We start from the raw sequence: 25,530 nt of genomic DNA, 5'->3' as shown, positions 1-25,530 counted from the left end.
GAGCAACCCCACTTGGACTTTCATCAGTTCTGTATTTTTCTGTCTGAGGTTATTGATTTAAAACCAGATTTGATGGAAGAATACCTAAGTCATAGGAAAAAAAACATTAAAAAATTGATCATCGCATCATGGACTGTAATGGGTAATGGGTAGAGCACTTCCTGAGTGTACTTGGAATAGGACTGGAGGTTGTTCTAAAAGATATGAAGTATGTGAACTCTGAGCATCATCGTTAAGAAGTACAGTTTCCCTGAGCTTTAGCTCATGATTTTAATGTATGTCCTTGTTCACAACAGTTATCTTGTTTGAATCTCAATTCCTCGCCTATGAAGTCAACTCATTACCCTTCTGAAGTGCTTCAAAGTCCCACTGTGGAAACAGTTCTGATAATATGTTTTTCTGCTAAGGCCAGACAGAGCACAACTGTGTTTCACTGTCTAAACATTGTGTTTGATGGAGTACATTTGCTTCAGAAAATTCAGCTAAGGATCACAGAATCGGAATGTTCAAAATATTTGTTGGTTTGGGAAAGGCAAGCACACATCATGCCAGGTATACAGACAGGTACTGAAGGAGATGGATCAAGAAGAGGTCCATTATTGATCAGTCAGAGATGTGAGGGGTAATGTTAAATATCTGCTGGGGAAAAAATAGATAAATGAATAAATGTAAAAAACTACATGAGAAACAACTGCTACCTGTGTAAGTTTCTACGCTGAATATCTGGAGTTACATTTCATTTACTCTGCATTTTTGTATCTTAGGTTCAGGTTCAGTGGTCGTATTCTTGGCCTTGCTCTCATTCATCAGTACCTTCTTGATGCTTTCTTCACAAGGCCGTTCTACAAAGCACTATTAAGGCTGTAAGTATAAGCATACAACTGTGCAGAAACGATGCAGAAGCAGTGATCTAGCAGTGGATATTACAGAAACACAGAGTTGCTTCAAGCTCTCTGACCTTCAGTTGCTTTCTGGTGTTTCACAGTTTGTTCATGATAGAAAAGAAACTCATCTTAATATTTCTTGACTTTCTCCAAAAATTTGCCCTTGGTAGATGCTGCCTGTGCTGTTATGAGTGGGTAGTAAGTAAGATATTTGAGAATATGCCTTTGAAAGCACTCACCCATAATTCCAAAGCTTAATATTGATTAAAACTTATCAAAGCAATTAAAATATATGGAAAACTGAAAAACATCTTTGATAGAAGAACGGATATCATTATTTCCTCTTAAGAAAAAAAAAGGGGAAGAAGCATGTTAAGAAAGATACATGATTTCTCACTGGTGGGGTAGTTTTTCACAACTTGGACTAAATTAAGAATGCTAATGCAGATGGAAACAGTGAATGTTTCTTTTTGGTCTTCTACTGCCTTTTACATTAGCAAGCAGAAGCTACTAGTAATATATTATCTTGTCAGTTCTGTAAGGTTTATAAGGTTAACTTTAACTGATAATCTGTCTCTCTTTAATAGACTGCGGGAAGAGAATGTACATAAAATTTGCAGCACTAACAAGTAGTAAGTCAAGACTATAATTAAGTGACAAAGACCACACTAAAGCATAGCTGAAATAGAGTGAGTCCAAATCAGGAAAGATATTTTTATTGAGTCTGAAGAGTTCTTTAACATGCATTTTGTTTTATATTTTTTCAACAGTTAGTATTGCTGGTCTCCAAACAATCATATTTATATTGTATCTGAGCTAGTATGAAGAGAATAAAACCTAGAGTGCTCCTGCATCCTTCTTGCTCCCTTAGGGTTTGAAACTAAATTGCCTGTAACATACATGTGCCTTTTCAATCAGCAAAACTGGCTCCTTGCTAGCAAACAAATTAGATGCCTGTTCTGCCTTATGTCAGTCCTGTGAGCTCTGTCAAGGATAATGGATACAGGGAAGCATCCAGGCACAACATGGTGGTGCCTATGGGGCTGAAGGCAAGCATGTGCTGTGAAGTGCATGGCATCTTGAAGATGCACGTAAAATTGAACCCCCAAGAGTGCCTTCCAACAGCAAACAATACAGGCAGCCAACAGAATTGGCCTTGAGCCCAGCCATGCAGACAGTGCAGAACTACTTTAAGAGGGTTTGTGTTTCTTAACATACCAAAAAAAAAAAAGAAAAAAAAATCCAATGAACAAACACCAGCCTTATGTTGGATCTTTGTCATAAATTTACTTTCTTACTGGTAAGTCATCCTGACAATAGTTGTGGGTTCATACATTCACCTACACCTTTTTTCTTGCCTCACAACCAGGCCGTGTGATTTAAGTGACTTAGAGTACCTGGATGAAGAGTTCCATCAAAGCTTGCAGTGGATGAAAGATAACAACATCACAGATATCCTGGATCTCACCTTCACAGTGAACGAGGAGGTGTTTGGACAGGTGAGCACAGCTATGCAAAACATCTGAAAAGCTGACAAAGTTGAGCATGATGAACGTCTTTATGTTGGAATAGATCATTTAGCCTTTCAGTAACATTTTCTTCTCCTGCCTTCTGTTTCTTTTAAGCCACCTGTTTTTATGCAGATGTTTATTCTTAGGGTCAGTAATATAAAATACCAGGCACAGCTTCCCTGCAGGCCTGTTGAGCCACACGCTCATGAACATGAGGAATTATCTGAAGTAGAGTGCAGCTCTTCTCTCTGGAGTGTAGTTCACACAGATTGTGGCATTCCGTGTATTCAGTAATGTAACTTAAAGCTGATGTGACTGAAAAGAGGGGGGTCAAAAGGGAAGAAAAGTATTTAATGTGTCATATAAGACATGGCAACTCTTACCATTATTTTGTCTAATATATTCCTGTTAGTTTCGCTGTCTCTTATCTACTTGCTCCTGCTTATCATCTTGCTGTATACAAGTTATTATGCTTTTTACCATTCAGCTTTAGTTAGTCAGACAATTCTCTTTAATCAAGCTGATCTGGATATCTACAACTTTAAATAGGAAACAGTGCTGACTTCAGTGCAGTCTGGTGACCAGAACACTTAGAAAGGTCTTCTGTGGGTTTCTTTGGCTTGCACTGAAGCCTTGGTGCCTTTACTATTGTAACCCATACAGGATTATAATTGTCTCTAAAAAGTCTTGACAAGACTCAAAGCAATATTAAGTGGAAAATCTCCAAGTACATGCTGAAAGCTAGAGAGACAGAAGAACCATGCATGCCAGATAATGTAGAATCTCAAGAGAAGGAAGTTAACTGCTGTGTAAGGTGCAGAGATGCAGTGTCAAAGAGAATGGAGAGATCAGGTGGAATATACAGAACAGTGGCTTTCAGAAGAAAAGTTGACAGGAGTTAGTGCAGAGTGAAGGCGTGCAGAGCAGGGAGAGAATTAGATTTGTTTTGGAGTAAACTTTTGAGCTATAAACTGTAAGTAATAAATCAAACGAGACTTCAGGGGATATTTTCAAAACTGAAGTTAGTCTGCTTGTTGTGTAAGGGAATAAAGAATCACCAGAATCAAGAACAGACGAAATAAAAGGGATGGGGCAGAAGAATTAAAGCAAGAATCCCTTATAGGAAAGACTAACATTGTTTTTCACAGACTTAAATGTAAGGAGTTCTTCTCTCAGAAGCTGAGAGTTTGCATTACATTCAATTGACAGTACAGCCATCTCCCTGGAAGTTATGCCTACGTAAGACTAATAAATGAAGACAAACAGAAACATGCAGACATATTCACAAAGACAGATGAGAAAAGTCTGTATTTGCATTGGAAGACCACAAAGATGATTAAGAATCTCAGCTTGAATTGCCCTAATACATCTGAAGGTGTGTATTTGGCACTCCAAGTATTTGTTGTGCACTCTCCAAAGAAAGAGCTAGGCGATTACATAGATGTCTGCTGTGGAAGAGATGATTCAAAAAAAAACATAAATAAAATTCCAATCTGTTGTAGATATGTGATACTAGAGCAAAAGAACACAAAATATTTTGATGCCAGTTCACATTCTGTCTAGTACTTTATTTCGTATACCTACCAGACACTAAACTTGCTAGAACTAATAGCACGGGAAAAAATGATTCTCACAGTGAATTACGATTGTGAGAATGCAAGAGTCCTAACTGAAGGTGAGACTTTTCCCTTATGAAATTTGCTGAATGCTGACAGCAAAATACCCAAGAAATCTCGAGCACATTTTTTTCTCACAGATGGATCGCAGTTGGAATTCTTGCATGCCAGGAGTATCTGACCACTTAAATGCCATCTGCACATTTCTTTGCTATGCACAATGGGAGTTCTGCTAATATTTGGGATGCTGGATTTCAAGAGTTGGGTAAGGGAAACAAGAAATAGTGGCTCTTTGAAAAGCTGTGTTGCAGATGGGTCACAGGCTTTTTGTCCTGTTTGCACAATGACTTCATTATTGACAAGTCACTATTTCCTTCATTGTTTCTTTTTTCTTTCTTGTGCATCTCTGATTTGTGTATTTAGATTCTGATCCTTGGGGCAAAATCTTTTTTCTTGATACTTTTTTTTCTTTTTTTTTTTAAATTATAATGTACTATGAGGATCTCCAGCCCTCTTCCATACTGGTGCCTGGAGCAAACATATGGTATCAGTGCAAGCATCCCACATTTTTATTTATGGGTACTCGGTGCTAGTTTGAGAGTTTTGCTTGTAAGACTAAGAGAAGTGACAGTTGCCTGTGATTTAAAGTACTTTCCAAGCTTTTGCCCTGTAGAAAGCGTTCTTCCAGGTTTGTCTCCAAGCCCTATATGTGGATACACTAGCAATTGTTCTGGTCAGGTTAAAGAAGTGGGTTAAATTTGTTGTAGTGTTTCCTTGCTGCTCTGAATGCGCTGCTCCTAATTCTAGCTCACAGCTGTGGCTAATACCTCCAAGAAAGAAAAAAGGTGGGGGAATCCACTGTCATTGATCTGCTGTTTCCAAGTCTACATAAATAATTGTATTTGAAATTATGTGGATATGCTAAAGAAATCATGAGTATGTCTAGGTATTTGTGGGAAACCTTGAAAGGAAATACAGAGCAACTGGATTTATGGTCATGCTTACGGTTAGACGACATGTATTCATTATTGATTTTAACCAGTGCAATCTAGGGAAGTACAGCATGGCATCTGAATGATGCAGCTTTGCTTGTGAAATGGTGAGTAGTGATTTACATTTGGGAAGTTAGTCTGAACCAGCTGAGAATTCCTAACTCGTTACATCCAACCTTATTGTTCTTGTTTCTCTGCAAAGCTACATATTAGATGACTCACTGAGTGTTTCCATAATTCACAACTTTCTACATGTCCTTCCAGCAAAATGATGTAAATGCTGACTATACTCTGCATGCTCTTTATTGAGCTAACAAATAGATAATAATGTAAATAGTACAAGTAATGAGAATGTATTCATGCAACTCATTTAATATCTGTGCTAGACATCATTGTTATAGGAGCAGAAAACTGAAGATGAGAGCAAAATGTTCTTCCTTTAAAATCCACTGGATTCAATATGAAATTAATTACAGAATAAATAATATATCCTACCACATGTGAGAAGGAGTATATTCTTTCTAGGTACTATCTTGATTGATTCCTTAAATCACTTCTCAAGCCTTACTAACCCAAGCCAACTAAATTAACCATTATAATGCAATGCAAATCTGTTAAAAAATGGTTACAGTACATGCTGGTTGCCATTTTCTTACTCCTATAAATAACTTAGGTAACTTCTCAGGTTTGGATGTCTGATACAAAACTGAATGCCACAGTGACTGTATTTCTCATCTGTGTGAGGTGCTATCCAGTGTCAGTTCTTGTTTAGGTAGTGTATTGGAACTATTTATTTTGTGGGAATTTTCTTGGCTTTTGGCATTTTTGAGTTCACATCTATTCCACATCAATTAGGTGTAAGTGTAACACTTGCTGCTTGAGAGGGTCTGTCACAAGTAGTTACGTAGCACTTCCAGTTGGCAAAACGGTCTGCCAAGTTCCAAGAGTGGAATTGTCTCCATCCTGTTGTTTCCAGTAGGACTGGTTGGGTAGCCTGCATCAATAGCAAGCTGGCAGGAATATCTCCCACTTGGGAGCAAGCAGGAGAGAAGGAGATTAAAAGATTGGCTAGAATGGCATATTGCTCATATCTAATAAATTGTGCCCTCAGAATCAATCTTTGCTTGTACAGTTCAGAGTCACCTATACATCAGTCCAGCTTCATCTGGGAATAAGGCTAGGGCTGGGCTGAGAGAGGAACAGAGGTCAGAAAGCTATATGTAACTTCTGAAAGTTTCCCATTTTGCTAAAAATGTGATATGTAAAAATGTGATATTTTATGTGATAAACCAAAAGTTTTGAATCACTCTCTGCATGTGCTGCAGGAGTGGCTGGGGAGTGGAGGTGAGTGCCCATCATTATTGCTCTTCTTTCTATTGCAGAAGGACAGGAGGCCAGGGGATAGAACTAGAAATATGGCTGTTAGATTTTTCACTCATGTTTTCAAAGTACACCTTAAATTTAAAACACAGTGTGATCCATACATTGTTACCCCACTGTTCATCTTTGTTCTGTAGGTGACAGAGAGAGAGTTGAAATCTGGAGGGGCGAATACAGCAGTGACAGAAAAGAACAAAAAAGAGTACATTGAGAGAATGGTTAAATGGCGAGTGGAACGAGGAGTTGTTCAACAAACAGAGGCCCTGGTCCGTGGCTTCTACGAAGTAAGTAGCAGTAATCACTGTCTTCCTTTCATCATCTGAATGAGAAACACCTTGGTTAAACTGTGTTTCATTAGTACCCTCGGAAGTAACAAAAACACACAAATGGCATGGAATCAGAGTGTCTGGATCTGTAGCAGAACCACTTCATTAAGGAGCTGATGTGACTGCATTTCTAGGGACCCACTACGGTAAAGTTAGTCCTGGGATACAGTCAACTGACCTGAATCTAAGGACATCCTTGTGGCAGAGCTGCTACAAGGAGTATCAAAGATGGGATGAAAACCTGCTGCTTTGCTAGCCCCTCCAGGTAGTCACCTATTCATATCCCATGCTAATCACTTTCAACCACGTATCTTTCCCTGGCAGCAGTGCTATGTAAGCAGAAGTTGAGGCATATCTCACAGAGGAAAATAAACCAGAAGAGTAGTACCTCTGGAAAGCAGAGCAGCACATACTGAATACACAGAGCAGTAACAATAACTGATCTATCTCTCTGAGCAGTCATGCAGTAAAGTTTACTGAAAGTGGAAGCCAGTGGTGGTGTCTTTGTAGCTGTATATACTTGGTCAGCCCTAAGGCCACTGTACAAAATTGTACACAAAGTCCGGTACAAAACAAATTTTTCGTATTACAGATCTAGTGCACGTTTGACCATCAAAATCATTCATCAGAATCAGTGTTAACAATGAAGACTGTCTTGCTACTTACTGCCTCATTCAGGTCAAATATGTATTGTCACTGTTTGCAGATTAAAACATCAGCAGACCTGTACAGATTTATCAGCAGAGTGAAAGTTAGCCATCAGCATGCAGACTTCAGTAGCCAACATTTGAAGAGCTAGCCATCAGAGCCCTGGGTCTAAGAGGCATTTCATCTGCTTTGAAACCATGCTTACGAGTGCTCTATGTTCCAGGTTGTAGACTCCAGGCTTGTCTCTGTTTTTGATGCCAGAGAGCTGGAGCTGGTTATAGCTGGCACTGCAGAAATAGATCTCAATGACTGGCGTAACAACACGGAATATCGTGGAGGTAAACTGCCTGCTGATGCTTTCTAATATTTTGAGTGTTTTCTGTCTAAAACAGGAAAGATTTCATCCACTTTTTCCCACCTGTCTTTACTGAAGGATATGCCCTCTTTTGTTCAGAAATTTTTTGTGAAAGTTAACACACAAGAAAAAATAAGTAAGACATTAGGTTTGAATCGACAGATGTAATAACACTGAAATTGCTTCTGCTACTCCTGTCCAGATTTTACACACTCTCACTTTCTACGAGCTTAACACAAGTTTTGAATAATAACTGAAGAGGATTTGCAGTAGTAGGTCTAAAACTTACTCAGATGACTGTAAACTAACTCCTAGTCTCATTGAAAGTGATATAACAAGTCTTCTTGACTTCAGCCGGGAAAGAGACTTGTGAGTTGAATTCCTCTGCTCCCAATTACACTCCTGTGGAATACAGAACTTCCTTAGCCATCCCCTCAACCTGTATCAAGTTGAACTTTTTTCATTTTCCTCTAATGCATGATCTGCTTTTGCTTTAAATATTGGCATGATTTATCCAGGCTCTCTTGGATGATGGATAAATGCAAAATCCTTGAGTTCTACATCGCAGAAGGAAAGTCTTAGAGGTTTGTGTGTCCCTCTCTGAAATACAAGCCTTAAGTCTTTGCTGCTGACTGCCCAACTATTGTGTTACATTGAAATAAACAGCTAATCACAAATACAGCTGGTCCCCCAGGTTATTATCCCTATTATCCTCCTTTTTTTTTTTTTTTTTCTTTCTTTTTTTTTTTTTTAATTTTTTAAGTTTAGCTATAGAAAAAAAGTTACCCTGGCTTTTTACAAGCACAAACCAAGGCACAGAGCCCTACATGTGGGAGATTTGCCAGGGAAGAGCTTGCTGCCCCAAACTCTTCTGCATGCGTTGGACACTTTTGCAATTCACATGAGAATGTATTTGGGAACCAGAAATGATGTCAATAGAAGTTGAACTGTGTAGTGTATTACAACTGGTCTTTTAATATCTCATATAGGTAGCCCTGGTTCTTGCCAAGGAGTTTGTAAGAGGCATATGTACACTAAGTATATATTTGAATTTTAGGATTTCGAGTGAGTTAGTCATATTGCAGTATCCAGAGCCAAGACACAGCGGGGGTTATGAATTCTCAATATCAAGAATGAGATATATTGCTAGGTCAGGAGATTTTCTATAGGAGATCTACCCCAGGCTAGTTACACTAGAAGGTATGAATTTGATTTCTCTCTACTGCTTCTTGGTTTAGGTTACCATGATGGACACATTGTAATACGGTGGTTCTGGGCAGCAGTGGAGAGGTTTAACAACGAACAGAGACTCCGGTTGTTGCAGTTTGTTACTGGAACATCAAGTGTGCCATATGAGGGCTTTGCAGCTCTCCGAGGAAGCAATGGGCTTCGGCGTTTCTGTATAGAGAAATGGGGGAAAATAACCTCCCTTCCACGGTACGTCCCAACTACAGTACAAAAACAGAGGTTCTGTTCTGTAGAGCCTGTGCTTGGTTGCATTTGCCTGACTGAAATGATGAATCTCTACGGACATCGTAAAACAACAAAGAAATAATTACCAGTTTGTTCTGCATTTACATTCAGAGATAAGTCTTTTATTTGTTTTTGTTTTTTTTTTTATTGGCAGTTTCAGTTTAAACTACTTTGAGTCCTGGGAAGTGGTTAAGGTGAAGATATCCAACTACCCAAACCTAGCTACCTTATTTTGATTCTGTATCTGGTCCACTTCAGCAGCTGTCAGCTGATTCTGTTCTTTTTGCTCCCAAAATACTAATAAAAATACTTGTGAAGTTACAGAGCCATGAAAGCCAGAATCTACTTCTGCATTTTGGCGAGAACCTGGGTGTAATCTCTTCATCTGCTCTGATGGTTCCACTTCATCATAGGAAAGCTTAGTGGAAGAACTTCAAACTGTGTGGTGATCACACTCAGCTTGGTACATCCAGTTCTGCCAACTAGAATCAAACGAGCTGTGATGTCATACAGTGCCCACAGACTTCCTAATGCCATCCTATGGAGGAGTTGTCTTCCTTTTTAACAGTGAAGGAACTGAGGCACCAAGAGGTGGTCTTACTTAAGGCTACCCGAGAGAGCTGTGCAATAACACTGAGCTTTAAGTTCTGTTCATACCTGTTATCAGCAGCCATCCTTCCCCTGAATGGAGTCACCCCTTCTTGAATGTCCTTACAGTTGCCTGAGGCTGTACCTAGTGTGATTACAGAGCATTTTTCATGGGTCTGCATCTCAGCACCTCTGAGATGAATTTGCTAAGTGAGTTTTTAATATAACATTTGCCATCCTGAGGATGCTTTCTTCCTGCACTCCAAGATCCTCATTGTCTATTCATATGTAAATTATTCTCCTGGAAATGAATTGGAAGCAAAAGCAAACCCCAAAGCACCCAAATATGTTTTGCAGTTTACCTGCCTGCATTCAGAGTTTCCTCTGGTGACTCTCATCAGGCCAGAGTCAGAACAAGTCCTCTTGTATCATCAGATACAAGAACCATCTTCAGAATCAGAACAAGTCCTCTGTAGAAAGGTTCCAGACCACCCAGGTAGGGAGGCATTTTCAGAGGGTCCCTTGAGCTTTCAGTCCAAAGGAGGCTAACAACTTTCATGGCACACTGCAAAAATTTGTTCTCACAGACCTGCAGATAAATTCAGACAGTCAATTAACCATGGGTGTGACCCAGTTTTCTGGTTACTTGCCATCCGTGTTGTTTACCCAGAGCCATACTGTGAGGCATGGAATTGAGCAGACCTGCACCTTTTTCCTCTTGAGAGGAAAACTCCAAATCTGCTCATCATCCTAGTCCAAGTCTAAGCATCTTTATGAAGTGGGATCACAAAAGATCTGGACCAGGGCACCATGTCAGCAAATGTTCTGAGCTGACATCTTACATGCACTCCCCCCTAAAATCAGGAAAAGGGAAGGAAGTGTTTTTAAGGCATAATTCATCTCACCTTAACACAGCCTTTTAAAATAACTTGGCTGAATCACACCTGTTACATTCTGATTTATTTCCGTTCACCATAAAGACCCTACTGACACTATAGAGAGAGCTAGAAAGCTAAGTGATTTAAAACTGAGATTTAAAAACAGATGGAAATATGTAAGGTCAGTGAGATGGTTTGTGCACTCTGAGCTTCAGCCAGCATTGTGGAAAGCCTGAGAGCTATAGCTTGCTATTCGTAGGCCTGATGCAGCACATATATGTGGTGTAGTTCTATGTAAGGTCTTTGGAACTGACCAACTGACCAATGCATCTGGCGGCAGCTGAAAGGCAAAGCCTGTGCAGTGTTTCAGCAGAGTGCTCTCTGCTTCCCACAGTGGGAAGGGCAGTAGGGGAGGTTGGGAGGACCTTGGCACAGTAAATACCTTACCCAGCCAGTTCTGAAAAATTAATTGGCCTCTTTCTGCTCTGCTTAACTTTATTTGTGAACCTAGGCATTACTTATGACCTAGATTCAATTAGCCCTGAGATATTCACATGAACCACTTCATGTTTGTCTACTAATCACTGAAAGAGGCCTCTTTTCCAGGTGAACGTTGTTAGCACCTTTTAGAAGTCTCAGAGCTCTTCATTCATTTTAGCTGGGGGAAAGAGAAACAACACTTGCTCGTGGGGAATGAATACAGCTTGATCACTGTGAATTATTACCTGGATTTTGATAAAATTATGGAGCGCTGCCAAGTATACACAGTGTTAAGAAATATATAAAGCATGCAGGCTAAACTTGGGGACTTTAAATCTTTAGTTAAGCAGTCAAACAAATGTTATTTTAAACTTTTCTTAAACGCCTGATTATGATTTCCTCATGTTTATTTAGATTTACTTACGTATTTACTCAGACTTAGAGGTTAAAAAAAGTCATCTGTCACATCCTGTAGGCCTTTGGCCTCTGTTAAATAGTATGAGTGTAAATAACTTTAGCTGTTTAGAATAAGTGACAGCAAATTCCCTTCTCCTTCAACAATTCCTACAAATTTACAGTGAGGGTTACCTTGTTATACATTTTCAAGGTCCTAGAAAAAATAACAGCTCTCTCATTTTTAGAAATCATCAGGTTTAGTCATACATGTACTCAAATATGGATTGCACCTCTTAATTACTGGTATTAGTTCTTAGCCCCTGCTCCAATAAATGCAGTGCTGTGTAAGGAGTTAGAGAAGTTGGCACTGAGCTGATGCGTTTGGCTTTTCTGCTGTCTGTGTAGATGGTGGGCCACTGAGGGCAGGCTGGTCTGGCCCTTGGGTTTTCTGATTTCTCGCAAAGTGTTAGATAACTTTTAACTGCTTCAGAAGAGTGTGCCGAGGGAGGTTCAGGTTGGATACTAGGAAAAATTTCTTCTCCAATAACGTGGTCATATGCTGGAATGAGCTGCCCAGGGAGGTGGTTGAGTCACCATTCCTCAGGGTGTTCAAGAAACATTTAGATGTTGTACTAAGGAACATGGTATGAAGGGCAAATATTGATGGCAGGTGGACGGTTGGACAAAATGATCTTGGAGATCTTTTCCAACCTGAGTGATTCTATGATTCTGTGTGTCTTCTCACTTCTGCTCCAGAATGTGAAGTCTTTAGACAGCTCTCCCTTATGTCTTGTCCCTGCACTTTGACAATGGAACGTGCAGTGCAACTGCCACTTGCTTATAGTGAGCGTGATGCTTATAGTGAGCCCCATCCTAGAGGTGTTGAAGGCCAGGCTGGATGGGGCCCTGGGCAGCCTGGTCTGGTATTAAATGTGGAAGTTGGTGACCTTGCATGTGGCAGGAGGTTGGAGCCTGATGATCCTTGAGGTCCCTTCCAACCCTGGACATTCTGTGATTCTGTAATTCTGTGATAGCACCTAAGACAGCCACACTGTTGCAACAGCAATGTATCAAACCCAGAATAGATGCATGATGCAAATTTTAGAACGCACTATTTTTCAAAGAATAACCACTAACACGTAAAATGAAGAATGCCTCTTGAAAGCACTGTAGATAAACAAGACTTTTTTCAGGAAGGCTGAGAATCAAGTAACTCCATTCTAAATTTACTGGTGAATTTGTTCATCAATACCAGTTCTCTGACATGAACCAGCCAACAGTGCTGCTATGTACTCATACAAGAGTTAGATTATACCAATAGTTTATTTCTGGAGGGTGTCTACACCAGCCACATTATTCCTGTCAATATTTATTTTAAGTCCATGCACATAAGAAAGATTGCCCTGGAAATCCTGGATCTCCAGACAATGGCTGACCCTAAAGCAGGTTCCAAGTAGACTGCCAGAATCTGTTGGTGTAAACTTGCATTATGGATTCTTCCAAAATAATATAGTGTATCAGGTGAACTAGCACTGAGTAAGTAACAGGTTCAAGCCCTTGTTCTTCAAGGTTGGTTTTTACTCTTCCTATTTAATATACGAAGTTTTATCCTGAAATAGAAGAGTTATGTATTTTAATTCTTTTGAATGACTTGGATTTCTCTGATTGATTGAGTAGGGATGAATGGAGATTCTTCCAGCTATAGCTTTTTCTGAAGCAGGAAGCATCTTCTTTCCTTGGGCAGGTTGGAGCTATACGTAGGATAAAAGGGAGTTCTGTGCACACGTATTGCTTGTGAACTCTTGTTATTGTAAGGGATTAAAGGAAGTAACAAAGAAAAAAAGAATGCCAAAAGCTTAAAGCCTTATGCACATAAATGTATAGGGAGAATTCTTCAAAGGAGAGAAACAGCATAGCACTGTGAGCCAGGAATGAGATTAAAGATCATAGAATCATAAAATTATTAGGGTTGGAAAAGACCTCTGAGATCACCCACTCCATCCATCCACTTACCACCAATATTGACCACTAAACTATGTTCCTAAGTACTACATCTACCCTTTCCTTAAGCACCTCCAGGAACACTGACTCCACCACATCCCTGGGAAACCTGTTTCAATGCCTGACTGCTTTTTGGAGAAGAAATTCTTCCTAAAATCCAACCTGAACCTTCTCTGATGCAACTTGAGGCCATTCTCTCCAGTCCTGTCACTAGTTACACAGGAGAACAGGCTGACCCCTGCCACAGCCTCCTTTCAGGTAGCCATAGAGAGCAATAAGGTCTCCCCTGAGCTTTCTCTTCTCCAGTCTAAACAATCTCAGCTTCTTCAGCCACTCCTCTTAAGACTTGTGCTCCAAACCCCTTACCTAGCTTCATTGCCTTTCTCTGGACATGCTTATATGGTTGGAGGCTTAATTAAGGGAAGAAAGACTTCTTTCACTGCTGCGTCTGCTTCTTGCACTGCTGATGTAATGTTTTCACCCCAAGATGTGCAGCAATCCCAGTACTACAAAACAGCAAGTGTCCCCTGGGTTATGCTTACTGTAATGGCTGCCACTGGGATCAGTCGGAAGTCAGTGTTCAGAAGAAACTTAGCCCTTTGCAGATCCTTTGGAAGGGTTCTTCCACAGAAGTGATCACTACAGTAAATCTTGTCATAGGGGAGAGAGTGGACTTTTTTTTCTGAGTTTCACTAAGTTAAGAACGACTAGAAGTCAGCAGCTCTGCAAGACTGTTGCTTAAATGATATGAAATGAGAGGATGATGATCACTCAGGATGAACATCCACAAGAAAGTAAACGTCAGTGTAGTGATTGTGGCTATGTCTGCACCACACAGTAGGGCACATGACAACAATGATGCTTGCACATTATCACAGAGTCACAGAATGGCTGAAGCTGGAAGGGACTTCTGATAATCATCTTGTCCAGCTTCCTTGCTCAAGTAGGGCCACCCAGAGCACATCAGCCAGGTCTGTTTACAGATGGCTTTTGAATGTCTCCAGGGAAGGAAACTACAGCCTCTCTAGGCAACCTGTGCCAGAGCTCAATCACTCGCTTGGTAAACATGTTTTTCCTCATGGTCAGTCAGAACTTCATGTGTTTTGTACCCACTGCCTCTTATCCTGGCACTGGGCACACTGAGAAGAGTCTGGCCCCATCCTTTCGACACTCTCCCTTCATATACTTACATGCATAAGGTATAAGTCTTCTCATACAGGCTTTGGTCTCAGACAGTTAAATGTGTCATGGTTGAGTACCAGACAGCAGTAACACCTTAGGCTTAGGGAAGCTACATTGCATAGTCCACAGTCCTGAGCCTTCGTGACTATGCTGCTGCCACTTCTGGAGCCAGGCAGCTGAGCACCTCAGGAACAGCTTTCTGAATGGCACACTCTTCCCATGGAGAACACATCCGTAATGGATTACAAGAATCCTTCAGTTAATTAACTCCCAGTGCTTGATAAGTATTGACAATGGATTGTACAAACGACTTATGCTGCCAAAGATTGCTGAGATAAACAAACAGTGCAGGGCTACTGATTTAATTTCAAGGGATATATTAAATAATCTTTATTAATGCTCACTTTTCAGTAGCTCTCTTGCGTTCCTAGTTAATAGATGCAAATTCTGCATTTATTGTGCGCTCTCTGCGAACAAGCAGCTAACAAATCTTCACTTATGACGTAAAAAGGGGATGGTAGAAGCTTTCCTAATTGAAGTTGTGTGATGCAGTGAAGATTACATGCCTCTGGCTATTTCAGTTGCTTTTAGTGATTCACCATTGACAAAACTCCCCCTGAATATGCAAGTCTCGGGCCAGCCCATCTACCAATATCTTGTTTTTCACGCTTTGTGGGTGGCCTAAGAGATGATTAGCAGAGTTTTAAATAGTTTCTCTAATATAGCTTTTCTGCTTCAATTTTGAGAAAATGATATTGCACTAAAGGTGTTACACAGAAAAGCTAAAAGTAAAACAACTTCACAGCTTCTAAAAATACCAGGGATCAGAAGCTTAGACATTATTAGGTGCTGAGGCTGCGTTTCCTTCTGTTGAGTTTTCTCGATTCATATTTATCAGAGGGAGCAAGAAGGAGTGGAAGTATATCAAGCATCATGTAAAACCCCCAGCAGACTGAAAATAATAGTGATAATTTTAATGAAAGTGTGCCTGCCCCATAGCCCCGATTGATGAATGAGCTCTGTGTTTTTCTGTCAGCTGAAATGGATGAACCACTGGGGTAGGGAAACCGTCATTGCTTTGGATTTGTATAGAACCTCATGCAGTGAAGTGCAATCAGCATCTGAGTCTAATTGCTGCCACCAGTAAAGCTGCAGCAAGGTGGCAGCACGTGTGGAACCCATTCCATGGCTTCCTATGAAGGTGCTGCCGACGGGGGGTAAATAGAATGACAGAACTGGGAAGAGAGTCCTAGTGTTGGCAACTTGCTCTGCTTTTGCCTTGTCTGCTACAAATAAATCATATTTAACAGCCAGGCTTGCAGAGATGTCTGACTGTTGACTTACAGGAACATTGTTAGCAGCCTTTCTTATTCTGTTAGCAGATCTCTGAATGGTCTCTTACTGGTCAGGTCTGCCTCATTATAGGCACACCCTGAACCCATTCTTTCAGTATACTAGATCATATTATGTCTGTCCATAGGCTCAAAACTTACTAGCTGCTCATGTTAGATGTACAGCTGAGTTGCACTTTTTTTTTTGAGGGGGGAAAAGCGGTAACTCAAGGCAACCCAAGTGGTAGTGGAATGTTATCTGTATTAGGGCCTAGATCTCAGCTCCTCAGTGACCTCCGACATTCTTCTACATGAAGATGCCTGCAATATTTAATGCAGGGATAGCAGAGAATGACATTGTGTTTATACTTAACTTGAGTCTTATATTTGAAATGTTCATTTTTATGTGCACATGTATTTCAGTACCTCAGATTTTTGGAGAATCACAGTTTTACTTTAACAGTTGCAATTTTTTTATCTCTCAAGTGAACTTAAGTGTCTTGAGTTTCAATAGGAACTTGTTTTCTCAGTATTTGTTTCCTTTTGTATTTATTTGAATTAAACTCAATGTCTAACATATTTTCCTTCTGCAGGGCACACACATGTTTCAACCGTTTGGATCTTCCACCTTACCCCTCATATTCTATGCTGTATGAGAAGCTGTTGACAGCTGTTGAAGAAACTAGTACCTTCGGACTTGAATGAGGGGGTTCAGGCAATTCTGGTGTTTTTCTGGCTGTTGATGTCATCTTTCCAACATCATTTAATATTGGTTTCCCATGTTTTTATTTTTGAAAATAAAACAAAAAAGAATCAAGATTGACAAAGGCTATGCATGAAGAACTGCCACCCTCCAAGATCTAACCTTCATGCTTTCATCCTGTTTCCTATGGACTGCTAGTCTGTATGCAATAGAAAAACAACTGTCTCAAGGTTTCTGTATATCTCTACATACCTCCATTAATAACAATGAAAATACAAATGCAAGTTACACTACACTTGATCAAATGTTAGTAAATGTTTACTTCCACCTACGTTGATTAAAAAATAAAAAAATAATTAAAAAAAAAAAAAAAATCAAGCATTCCAAGCTTTTATATACCCACATTTTCTAAACCAATTTGCAGCCCATCTTACTTCTTAACAGTTGAATACGGTACTAGGAGCTGGTCAAATATATTCTTCATCCATTCTTCTTTTCTCTGTACATGTTGTCCATCTCAGAGACACTTATGAACAAAACTGAAATTTTTATATATGAACTCACATCAGTTGCATCAGCTGGACCTGGCCCAGATTCACGGTGCAGATAAGACCTTCAAAAACTCAAAAAGCAGCCTGTTTTTTATGCAAATCCTAACAGCGATTGCTACAATTGTTCCTTGCCAGTGCTGGAGAGAACTTGCACTTCAGAGATATTGGGAGGGGCATCTCGATAGTGATGTTTACCACACAAGAAGCACAAGTTTGTGCACACTAAAGAAGGATGTCTTATTATGTAGCATAAAGACCAGGCTCCCTTACCTTAGTATTGTATGCGGCAAGGAAAAGGGGAAATAAGGTGAATGTTCTACTCTTGTGAATACCCTTGGATTCTGTTTACCAGATCTTTGTTCTCTGATGTTTAAAATGCTCCTTTCCAAATGGAAGTTCAGACAATTCCATCCCCTGTGTCAGAAGCCATTTATTGTCTGTCAGACTGGGCTGATCTATGGTTGCTGGGGACAGGTTTTGGTCTTGTCTTTTTTTTTTTCTTGTTCAGTGCAAATCTCCGTAACCTTGAGAGTGGTTGTAGAATGAAAGTTTTAGTCTAGGACCTATTGAATGAGAAGCTGCAGTGAATGGTGGTGCTAGTCGAGGTTGAAGGGTGTAACTCTGTTATGGTTAAAATTTTGTTGTAGTTCTTCTTGGAGTCAACCCAAAAATCCTCCAGCTATGTTAAGTATGACCAAACTTAAGAGCAATCCCTTATTACTTCAGGCAGAACCCACTTCAAATTGATGAACTTTGCATTCCTACTCTGAAACCAGGGAAGAAAAGGAAAACAGCAGTAGGCTTGTTTTTGGAAGGATTTTGCTGAGGCTGTTACAGGAAACATCACTGCTCTATTGAGTTCTACTTATTAAGATTTGCTGCCCTTGTTTTCCAAGACTGATCTCAAATTGAAAGTGTTTGTCTTAACTGGGAAAAGACAATAGGTATCATTACTTCTGATGCTAAACATGTGAAAGGATGAATGAAATAGGAAGTGAAAGACTTGTGAAGGGTGAGTGGAGGTAAGTAAGAAGGAAACCTCATAGTATCTAGCAGTTCACATGAAAAATTGTTACAGTTATGTGCTAGCTGTGCTTCAGGGTAATTAAAACCAGATTACTTCGATGTCTGACACATCTTATTCCCATTTTTATCTCCAGACAAAAGAACTGAACCCTGCTTTCTCACGTAATTTAATGGTGGCTGCACAAACTCATCACACTTTAAAAACTGCATTCTTAGTTTTGAACCATTCTGCTTTGATTCTTAGGTTAGGAGACATCTGAAAGGTGAGGGAACCCAAAGTATGTTTCTAGGCAGTGGGTCTTATCAGTGATATAGAAAGTACTTGGGATATTTAAGTTGCCCCATTCATTCTATTTCTGTAACCCTTCAGCCTCTTTTCTAGTAATTTATTGCATGGCTTTTACTGAGAATGTATTTTAAAATACATGTTATTCATATTGAGTACAGTTGCATAGGATGCCTTAACTACACGCCACCTTTCTTATACAGACACCAGAAATTATGCCTGTCATTTCCACAAAACTCAAGCATCTACTGCACATGCTCAGCCCCACTGCAGAGTAAAGATGGAGTCTTTTTTTCTGAGAACATCTGTCACATGCACATGATCTACAGAAGGGTGAGTCAAAGCATAAGAGACCAAACATAATTTTCCAGTGCACATTATTTCTGCCTCTTCACCACTGCGCTCCGAAATTCAGTGAGGTCCTGAGTTATTCCTGCTCATATTAATGTAACAGAGCTATCTGTACTTCGTCAAACGTTGGGTGTCTTCCAACAATAGAAGAAAAGGCAGATAAGTATCCAATTGGTTTGGCAAAAGAGAACAGTGCATGCAGAGCTGTCTCATTGACATAGCAAAAGAAGTAAAAAAAAAAAAAAAAAAAAAAAAAAAAAAATTCTTTACAATGCTGTATAGTTATTTTTTTTAGTATTTAAAACTCTATTTTATTAAGAAAAGGTGAAACTATTTTTTGTAGCATAATAAAAGATATTTGTATTTCAGAGGCAGCGTCAAAACCCACTGACTGAAAGAACAAAAGCTCTTGAGGTTCTTCTTCACAACATATTCTGGCCCTCACCGTACACTGACTGAGCTCTAAATAAGGTGCCGTGCATCTCCATGTTTGACAAATGCCATCTCAAGCAGCTTGTGTGTTCCTGCTCTAGAAAATATACAGCACAGCCTGCTTCTTGCCATCAAAATCCTTAGTCCAAGCTAGCTTTCAAGTGCACAAACTAGGAGTATTTTTAAAAGTTGTTATTCGTAGGTGTTTGTGATGACATAAAGGACAAAATCATGCAAATTTTGTTGAAGGATTTTTGTTTGGGGTCCTTAGTTTTTGCTTGCTTGTTTGTTTTAGTCTAAAGTCAGAAATAGAGGAAAGCAGACAAATATTTTCATAAAGATAAACACCATGCTACTCTTGCTTTTCTTTCACATTTCATCTCTATCCCTCTATCTCCCCAGATGCCCTACTCTGATATGTTTTCAAACACTGATATCATCTCTGGGGTATCCAGATCTGCACCTCACAAGGCATTTTTCCATTCATACCACAGCCTGAGTCTGGATGCAATCTGAAGTGAAGGGGAAGCTGTGCACCTTGGTGTCCTTGTATGTCGGAGTGAGGGAGAGAATGGTGCTAACGAGTGAGGGGAAGAACACATCTCCTTTGCCCTCTTATTAAAGCTGTCCATTACGTAATAACTTGATTTTCTGTATTATTATGCAAGACATACAGCCTTCCCTCTTCATCGTATGGTTCAGTGCTGTTGTTAGTATATGTGCTCTCTTCCCAGGTCTGCATTTTCATTTGTAAAATATAACTGTTAACTACAGAATTTCTGGTTTCAGTTTCTCATAGGAAAGACTTTCAAATTTTGTGTCATGCAGACTTACAATGAAATACGTGAACAATGAGCTTTCAAAAAATCTGTTCAGCTCCTTCTCCTCACACTGCACATGGTGTTGGCTATATAAGATATGAGAAGAACATCAGCAGATCTAAAAATGCAAATTAAAAGTGGGATAGGCAATCTGACAGCTTTTTTGAAATGCAGTCTCTGACAGGAGGAACGGATGATGGTAGTTTGTAGTAGTTTGGGTTCAGAGGTTTTACTTTTCTCAAAGCGATTGCTGTGATGGTATGTGCTGGATGGTAGAAGGAAGAAACAGTATTGCTGTTGATGAAATCCTGGTGCTATAGTAGCCTTATGCTGAATATAAGAGAATTTGAAGGCCCTCTGCCTTGAAGAAGTCACACTGACTGTTCAAGCACAAAAGCTATGTAGCATTTGATCCAGTACAGTCACAGCTGTACCTTACTGTTGTCTGCATCAGGTCTAAACCTTACAAACATCATTTCAGTCTGCAGGACATTCTGTGAGCATCCAGTCTCAAACATGTGGCTGTGCATATTTGGAACTCAGTTTTATGTTCTAGGGAGTTCTGTGGCTATGACAAGGCAAGGAGTAAGTGGTCCAAATTACACCTAACATCTAATGGAGAGATTATGAGTTTTGTACAGTCTGACACAGAACTTTTTTCACCAAGTTTGCTCAAGTGCCCATGAAGTTTTTAGTGAGATGTAGATGAGGTTGGAGTTGGTATTCTAGTCTGAGACAGCCTGTGGAGGGGGTTGGCTTTGTACTTTGTTATTCTTGTTTCACAGTAACAAATAGCTGATACATTTCTAGCTCAAAAAAAGCAGGGTACTGAATTTTGACATGGAAATTGACTAACTAATGAACTAAAATACACACTCACAGCAGAGGAGTTAAACTTTGCTATTAATCCTGTGACAGTCTATGGAAATCCAGAAGGATGAATGTGATGAGATTTGTTTAATTTCTGTTGAAATAGTATTTTTTTGCCCTGTCTCTATAAATAGAGCTTCCCAGTCAAGATTGAACACTTTCAGTCAAATGCAGACCAACAGACCTTTCTATAATAAATGCGGTGCTTTTTCTATTATAATTCTTGCTGTACCTCAGTGCTCATTATAAAAACAAACAAACAAACAAAAACCACAAAAAACTGCTGCAATATACTAACTCTGTGATAGGATTTCCAGTCACGACAAGGTCCAACAGATTGGATTGTTACTTTCTCTCCAGTGAGTCAAGTAGTTCCTTTGTTCTAGTAGAAAAACAGATGCCTGTACATAGTAGTTACTAGATAGAATAAGTATTGTACCATTAGCCAAATTCCCTGCAGCTTCCAATTTCTCTAAAATAAAGGATACGTCTGTTACGGTTTTTGTTAAAGACTACATAAAGTCAATGGCAGGAAAGGTCCTCCTTGTTGGACTGATTTTGCTTATATTGACAGAAAAATTTCACATGATAGGCTGTGCTTTCTATTCAACCATATCACCATAGAGGAATGTCAATAAAATCACTTTGTTATGGTATTGTGTGGGCTGTCTCTTTCAAATAATTTCTTCTGTAGAGGATATATTTCACTAGAGTGGGGGGAAATTGGCATAGGTGAAAGTCCACTGACTTGAGTTGCTCTTCCTCTGCCAGGACAAGATCTTATCCATTCATTGCATTTAGGCCTTTCCGCTGCTGTTGTTCAGTTTCCCAGGGTACATGTCTAAAACCTGAGGTTTTCCCCAAAAGTGCACATAACCAAAGCCCTTGTACTCTCCTAGACAAAGCTAAGACCAAACCTAAGACATGCCTTGAAAGCATGTGAGGTTATTCGTTGTTACAGAAAACATCTGGACAAACAGGGACAAAAGAGGCACTTACCTCACTTCCACATCTAATTACTGTATTACAGGTATGAAAAGCAAGTGCAAAGATGATTTCTTAATAGAGTATGCTAAGTCTGCATTAAGTGTTGACAGCAACTAAGTACCAGATGCTGTGGAATTCTCAGTATGTCACACCCATTTCTTTGCTGCTCATCACTGTAATATCTCAGGCATGTTTCATTAGCACATTCCAGGTTAGATTAACACATCTCAGATACACAGTCAGCTAACCATACATGACGCCTTGCTGACCATACCTGTTTTCTTACATAAATGGCACCTCATGAGGGATAATGGTAGAAAAGGACTGCTGGGAAGCTTACATCAAATATGAAAAGTTTTTACAGGGAAAAATAGAAACAATTGGAAGACTTTGAGGAAAATGGTAAGCAACATCAGTAAAAAGCAGTGAGATGAGCTACTAATCATTAGGGTGAATCGGAGACCTTGGTTTCTGCAACAGTGACCTGTTTATGTGGCTGGAACTATGTCTCTTACAATAACTCATTTTGTGAAGCTGAATTTTTGCTAAAATACAGCAATGTTCCACCTGAAGCCTCCAGAGATGTCCTTCTGGCAATAAAACTCTGTCAGCCTATAGGACACATCAATAATAGTCCCATCCCATCCTCTGGTAGCAAAGTCACAGGTTTTGTTTCAAATACACAAGAAGTCAGCTCAGATCCTGACTGTTGTTCTCATGTAAGACATCAGTTGGACAATAATTGTCATTTCTGCAGAACGATGGAGAACAAAGAAGAGAGAACAACACTACAAAGGATCCATCGTGTCTCCTCTAATCATGAATCCTCCATGAGCTGCAAAACTACTCTCTATTATTTTTTTATTTAATTCTTCAAAAATGATTTTGCCTGAAAATTCTTCTCATGGGTTTACCAAAATGAAGTGTGTGGTTTTATTTAGTTCCCATCTTCTTGGAATGTTGGAGAAAAAAGATGATTTATTATTCTGTATATATATCTATATACATAAGCCTGATTCTTATTTGTATGAGGCTTTGCTGCAAAGCAGGTTTATATTGTCATAACTCTACTGTAAACGAAGTTCATTCCCACAGAGCCACTCTAGCTGGAGAATGCCTGAACGCTATACCCAATGGTATTTTTCCTAACTCACTAGCATGTAGGATTTCGTTTAATAAACCTCCGCAGTATAAGAAAATAGCAGAGCTGCATTGGAAAGTTTTCCATGTCGGTGATAAACAAGAGTAATACTGAGGTCACCCGTGTTCCCTTCTGTGAAGATCAGTACACTTTAGGAACATACCTTTACCTTTAACATGTTTCAGTATCAAAATAAAAGACAATTTCAACAGACAGAAGTTTAGGAACTGTTGCTGTGATTTCCTAATGTTGGTTTTCCAGAATCAAAATAGCATACAAAAATAAATTGCACACATTTGTATTTCTCTGTTTGCAGAATTAAAATGTATGCTTCAGCCAGTAGGCAAAGCAGTATATGTGCCTCACAGAGTCATCATATTTAGATAACAGCTTTTCAGGAATGCAGCTAGGGCAGCACTGGAATCTGCTCAGGAACGTTGTTACAAGCTGTGGTTTGACTTCAGTATCTCCGTGTTATTTCTTAATATTAAATCCAACTGGTGAATTTTTTAGAAGAACTGGAAGTAGTAATACAGATTACTATATAAGATTATACTTGCAATGTGTGAGGATGTATTTGATGACAGCTTTGGTATCCTTGGCAAGTGAATACAAACTGCCCTGTTTTTGGCCTGGAACAGCTGTTGTGATTCAGGAGTTGATTAACAGAACTGGGATATCAAAATGTCACCCTTACTACCATGGTGTGTAAAGCACACAACATGGCTTTCAAACATCACAATTGTGCTTCAATTTAAAGTATTTCAGTATTTTAAAGTACAAACTGAAATACATTATCTTCATGCACAGGGCATAGACATGAAGTAAATATAATTGCACCCTTAATTTTGTAAAATATAAAGTCTACCTTATTTGTGGGAGATCTCTGGGACTGACTTGATGCTGCAGAGCAGTGGAAGTGACCTGAGGAGCACCCAATCTGACTGGGGACCCATTTGATGTGTTTTCCAACTGGTAAATGAGTGCTATTATAATATATATAAATCTCCTGTTCAAATGGAAAACTCTGCAAAGTATGAACCTGCGAAAGCATTTGGGAAGGTTATCCTAAGATCTTCCTAGTGCAAACTTAATTTATCTGTCTTGGAAATAACGAAATAAAACCCTAGGAGCAAAATGAAAAATTACTGCCACAGGAGCAGCAGTTTATATTAAAACCTTCACAAATGTAAAAATAATTCCACAAATCTAGCAATAATGATGCATAGTGTTGCCGCTTAGTGGAGCTCTGCTTTCCATCCTCAGGTTGGAGAAGTGAAAATTAGTAACACTTTTTTTGTTGTAGCTAGTAAAAACTTTCATTTTGCACAGACATAGCGTAGGACTGTTTTTCAGTGCTGTTGGGTACTCAGAGCTCTTGTGCAAGTGCCTTTAAATGATGTCAAAAAGAACTTGATGAATACAGGAGTGAAACAATTCAGGTGATGAGCTCTTCCTGCTGGCTCACGTGTAAAACAATCACATGGAGAAATAAGGGGTTCATCAGTGCAAAATAAATGACCTCATACAGAGCACAGGCAGCCTGTAGAAATTCCAGCCACAGAAGATCATATTTCTCTGTGACTACATAAGTTGAAAGGTCGAATTTAGCACCTGAAAAACAACCTTAAGCAATTTTTGCATGGTAAGCTATGGATACACAGATTCCATGTTTCTGTTACAAATGGATCACGATGATGATGACACTCATTTAGGATGATCGGGTACAAGTTGCCTAAACACTTTCATACTGGAAAGGGAAAGGCTCTGTGAAGACCAAGCTGAAGTCAGATAATACTGCTAAGCAAAATGTTCCTATGTAACACATCTCTGGAGCAGAAATGAGATCTCTCCTTCATTCCAGTGCATACAGACTTCAGTGGAAAAGAGCATTCTTTTAAACAGAGTAGTAGTGGTGTCTTCCACCTTACCTCCTGCTCATCAGCCTGCAAGCCAAACACTGCCATGAGAACAAACTCCTAGGATGCTGTTGGCAGAAAAGGAAAAATATATTGAAATATTAAACAGTTATCTGTGTACACTGAAACCAATGTTCTGCCATCCTTGTACAATTGATCAAACCACAGGCAATGTTGCAGTGATTGAAGCCAAACACCCAAACAAAAAGAATTCATATTTTTTTCATACATGAGGTAATACACGAGAGTAACCAGCCTACCTACATCCGTTTGCTTATCTCCAAATAAATCAAACACTATCCACACACACACACATTTCTCCTTCTTTGGACCCTGCGTGTAAGCTTGTGCTGCAGTATTTAAAACTGTAAGTGCTATTTTAATACACAGGTAAACCTACAG

General features: G+C 39.5%; 1 protein-coding gene across 1 annotated transcript in view; it reads left to right on the top strand.

Moving 5' to 3' along the window:
• The window catches only part of HECW1 (HECT, C2 and WW domain containing E3 ubiquitin protein ligase 1), a gene marked incomplete at both ends in the record, with an annotated part of 159,514 nt that extends 142,768 nt beyond the window's left edge, over positions 1-16,746 (top strand). The window contains 6 exon segments of the mRNA XM_079538467.1: positions 765-863; positions 2,254-2,383; positions 6,521-6,667; positions 7,581-7,695; positions 8,951-9,149; positions 16,635-16,746. Coding sequence (XP_079394593.1) covers positions 765-863; positions 2,254-2,383; positions 6,521-6,667; positions 7,581-7,695; positions 8,951-9,149; positions 16,635-16,746 — 802 coding nt within the window.
• Between the last annotated feature and the right edge of the window lie 8,784 nt (positions 16,747-25,530).

This window comes from Tetrao urogallus (genome assembly GCF_951394365.1).
Source record: "Tetrao urogallus genome assembly, chromosome: 7".
In the NCBI taxonomy this organism is placed as follows: Eukaryota; Metazoa; Chordata; class Aves; order Galliformes; family Phasianidae; genus Tetrao; species Tetrao urogallus.
The sequence above is the reverse complement of the archived record's forward strand: the minus strand, read 5'-3'. Positions and strand labels throughout refer to the sequence as shown.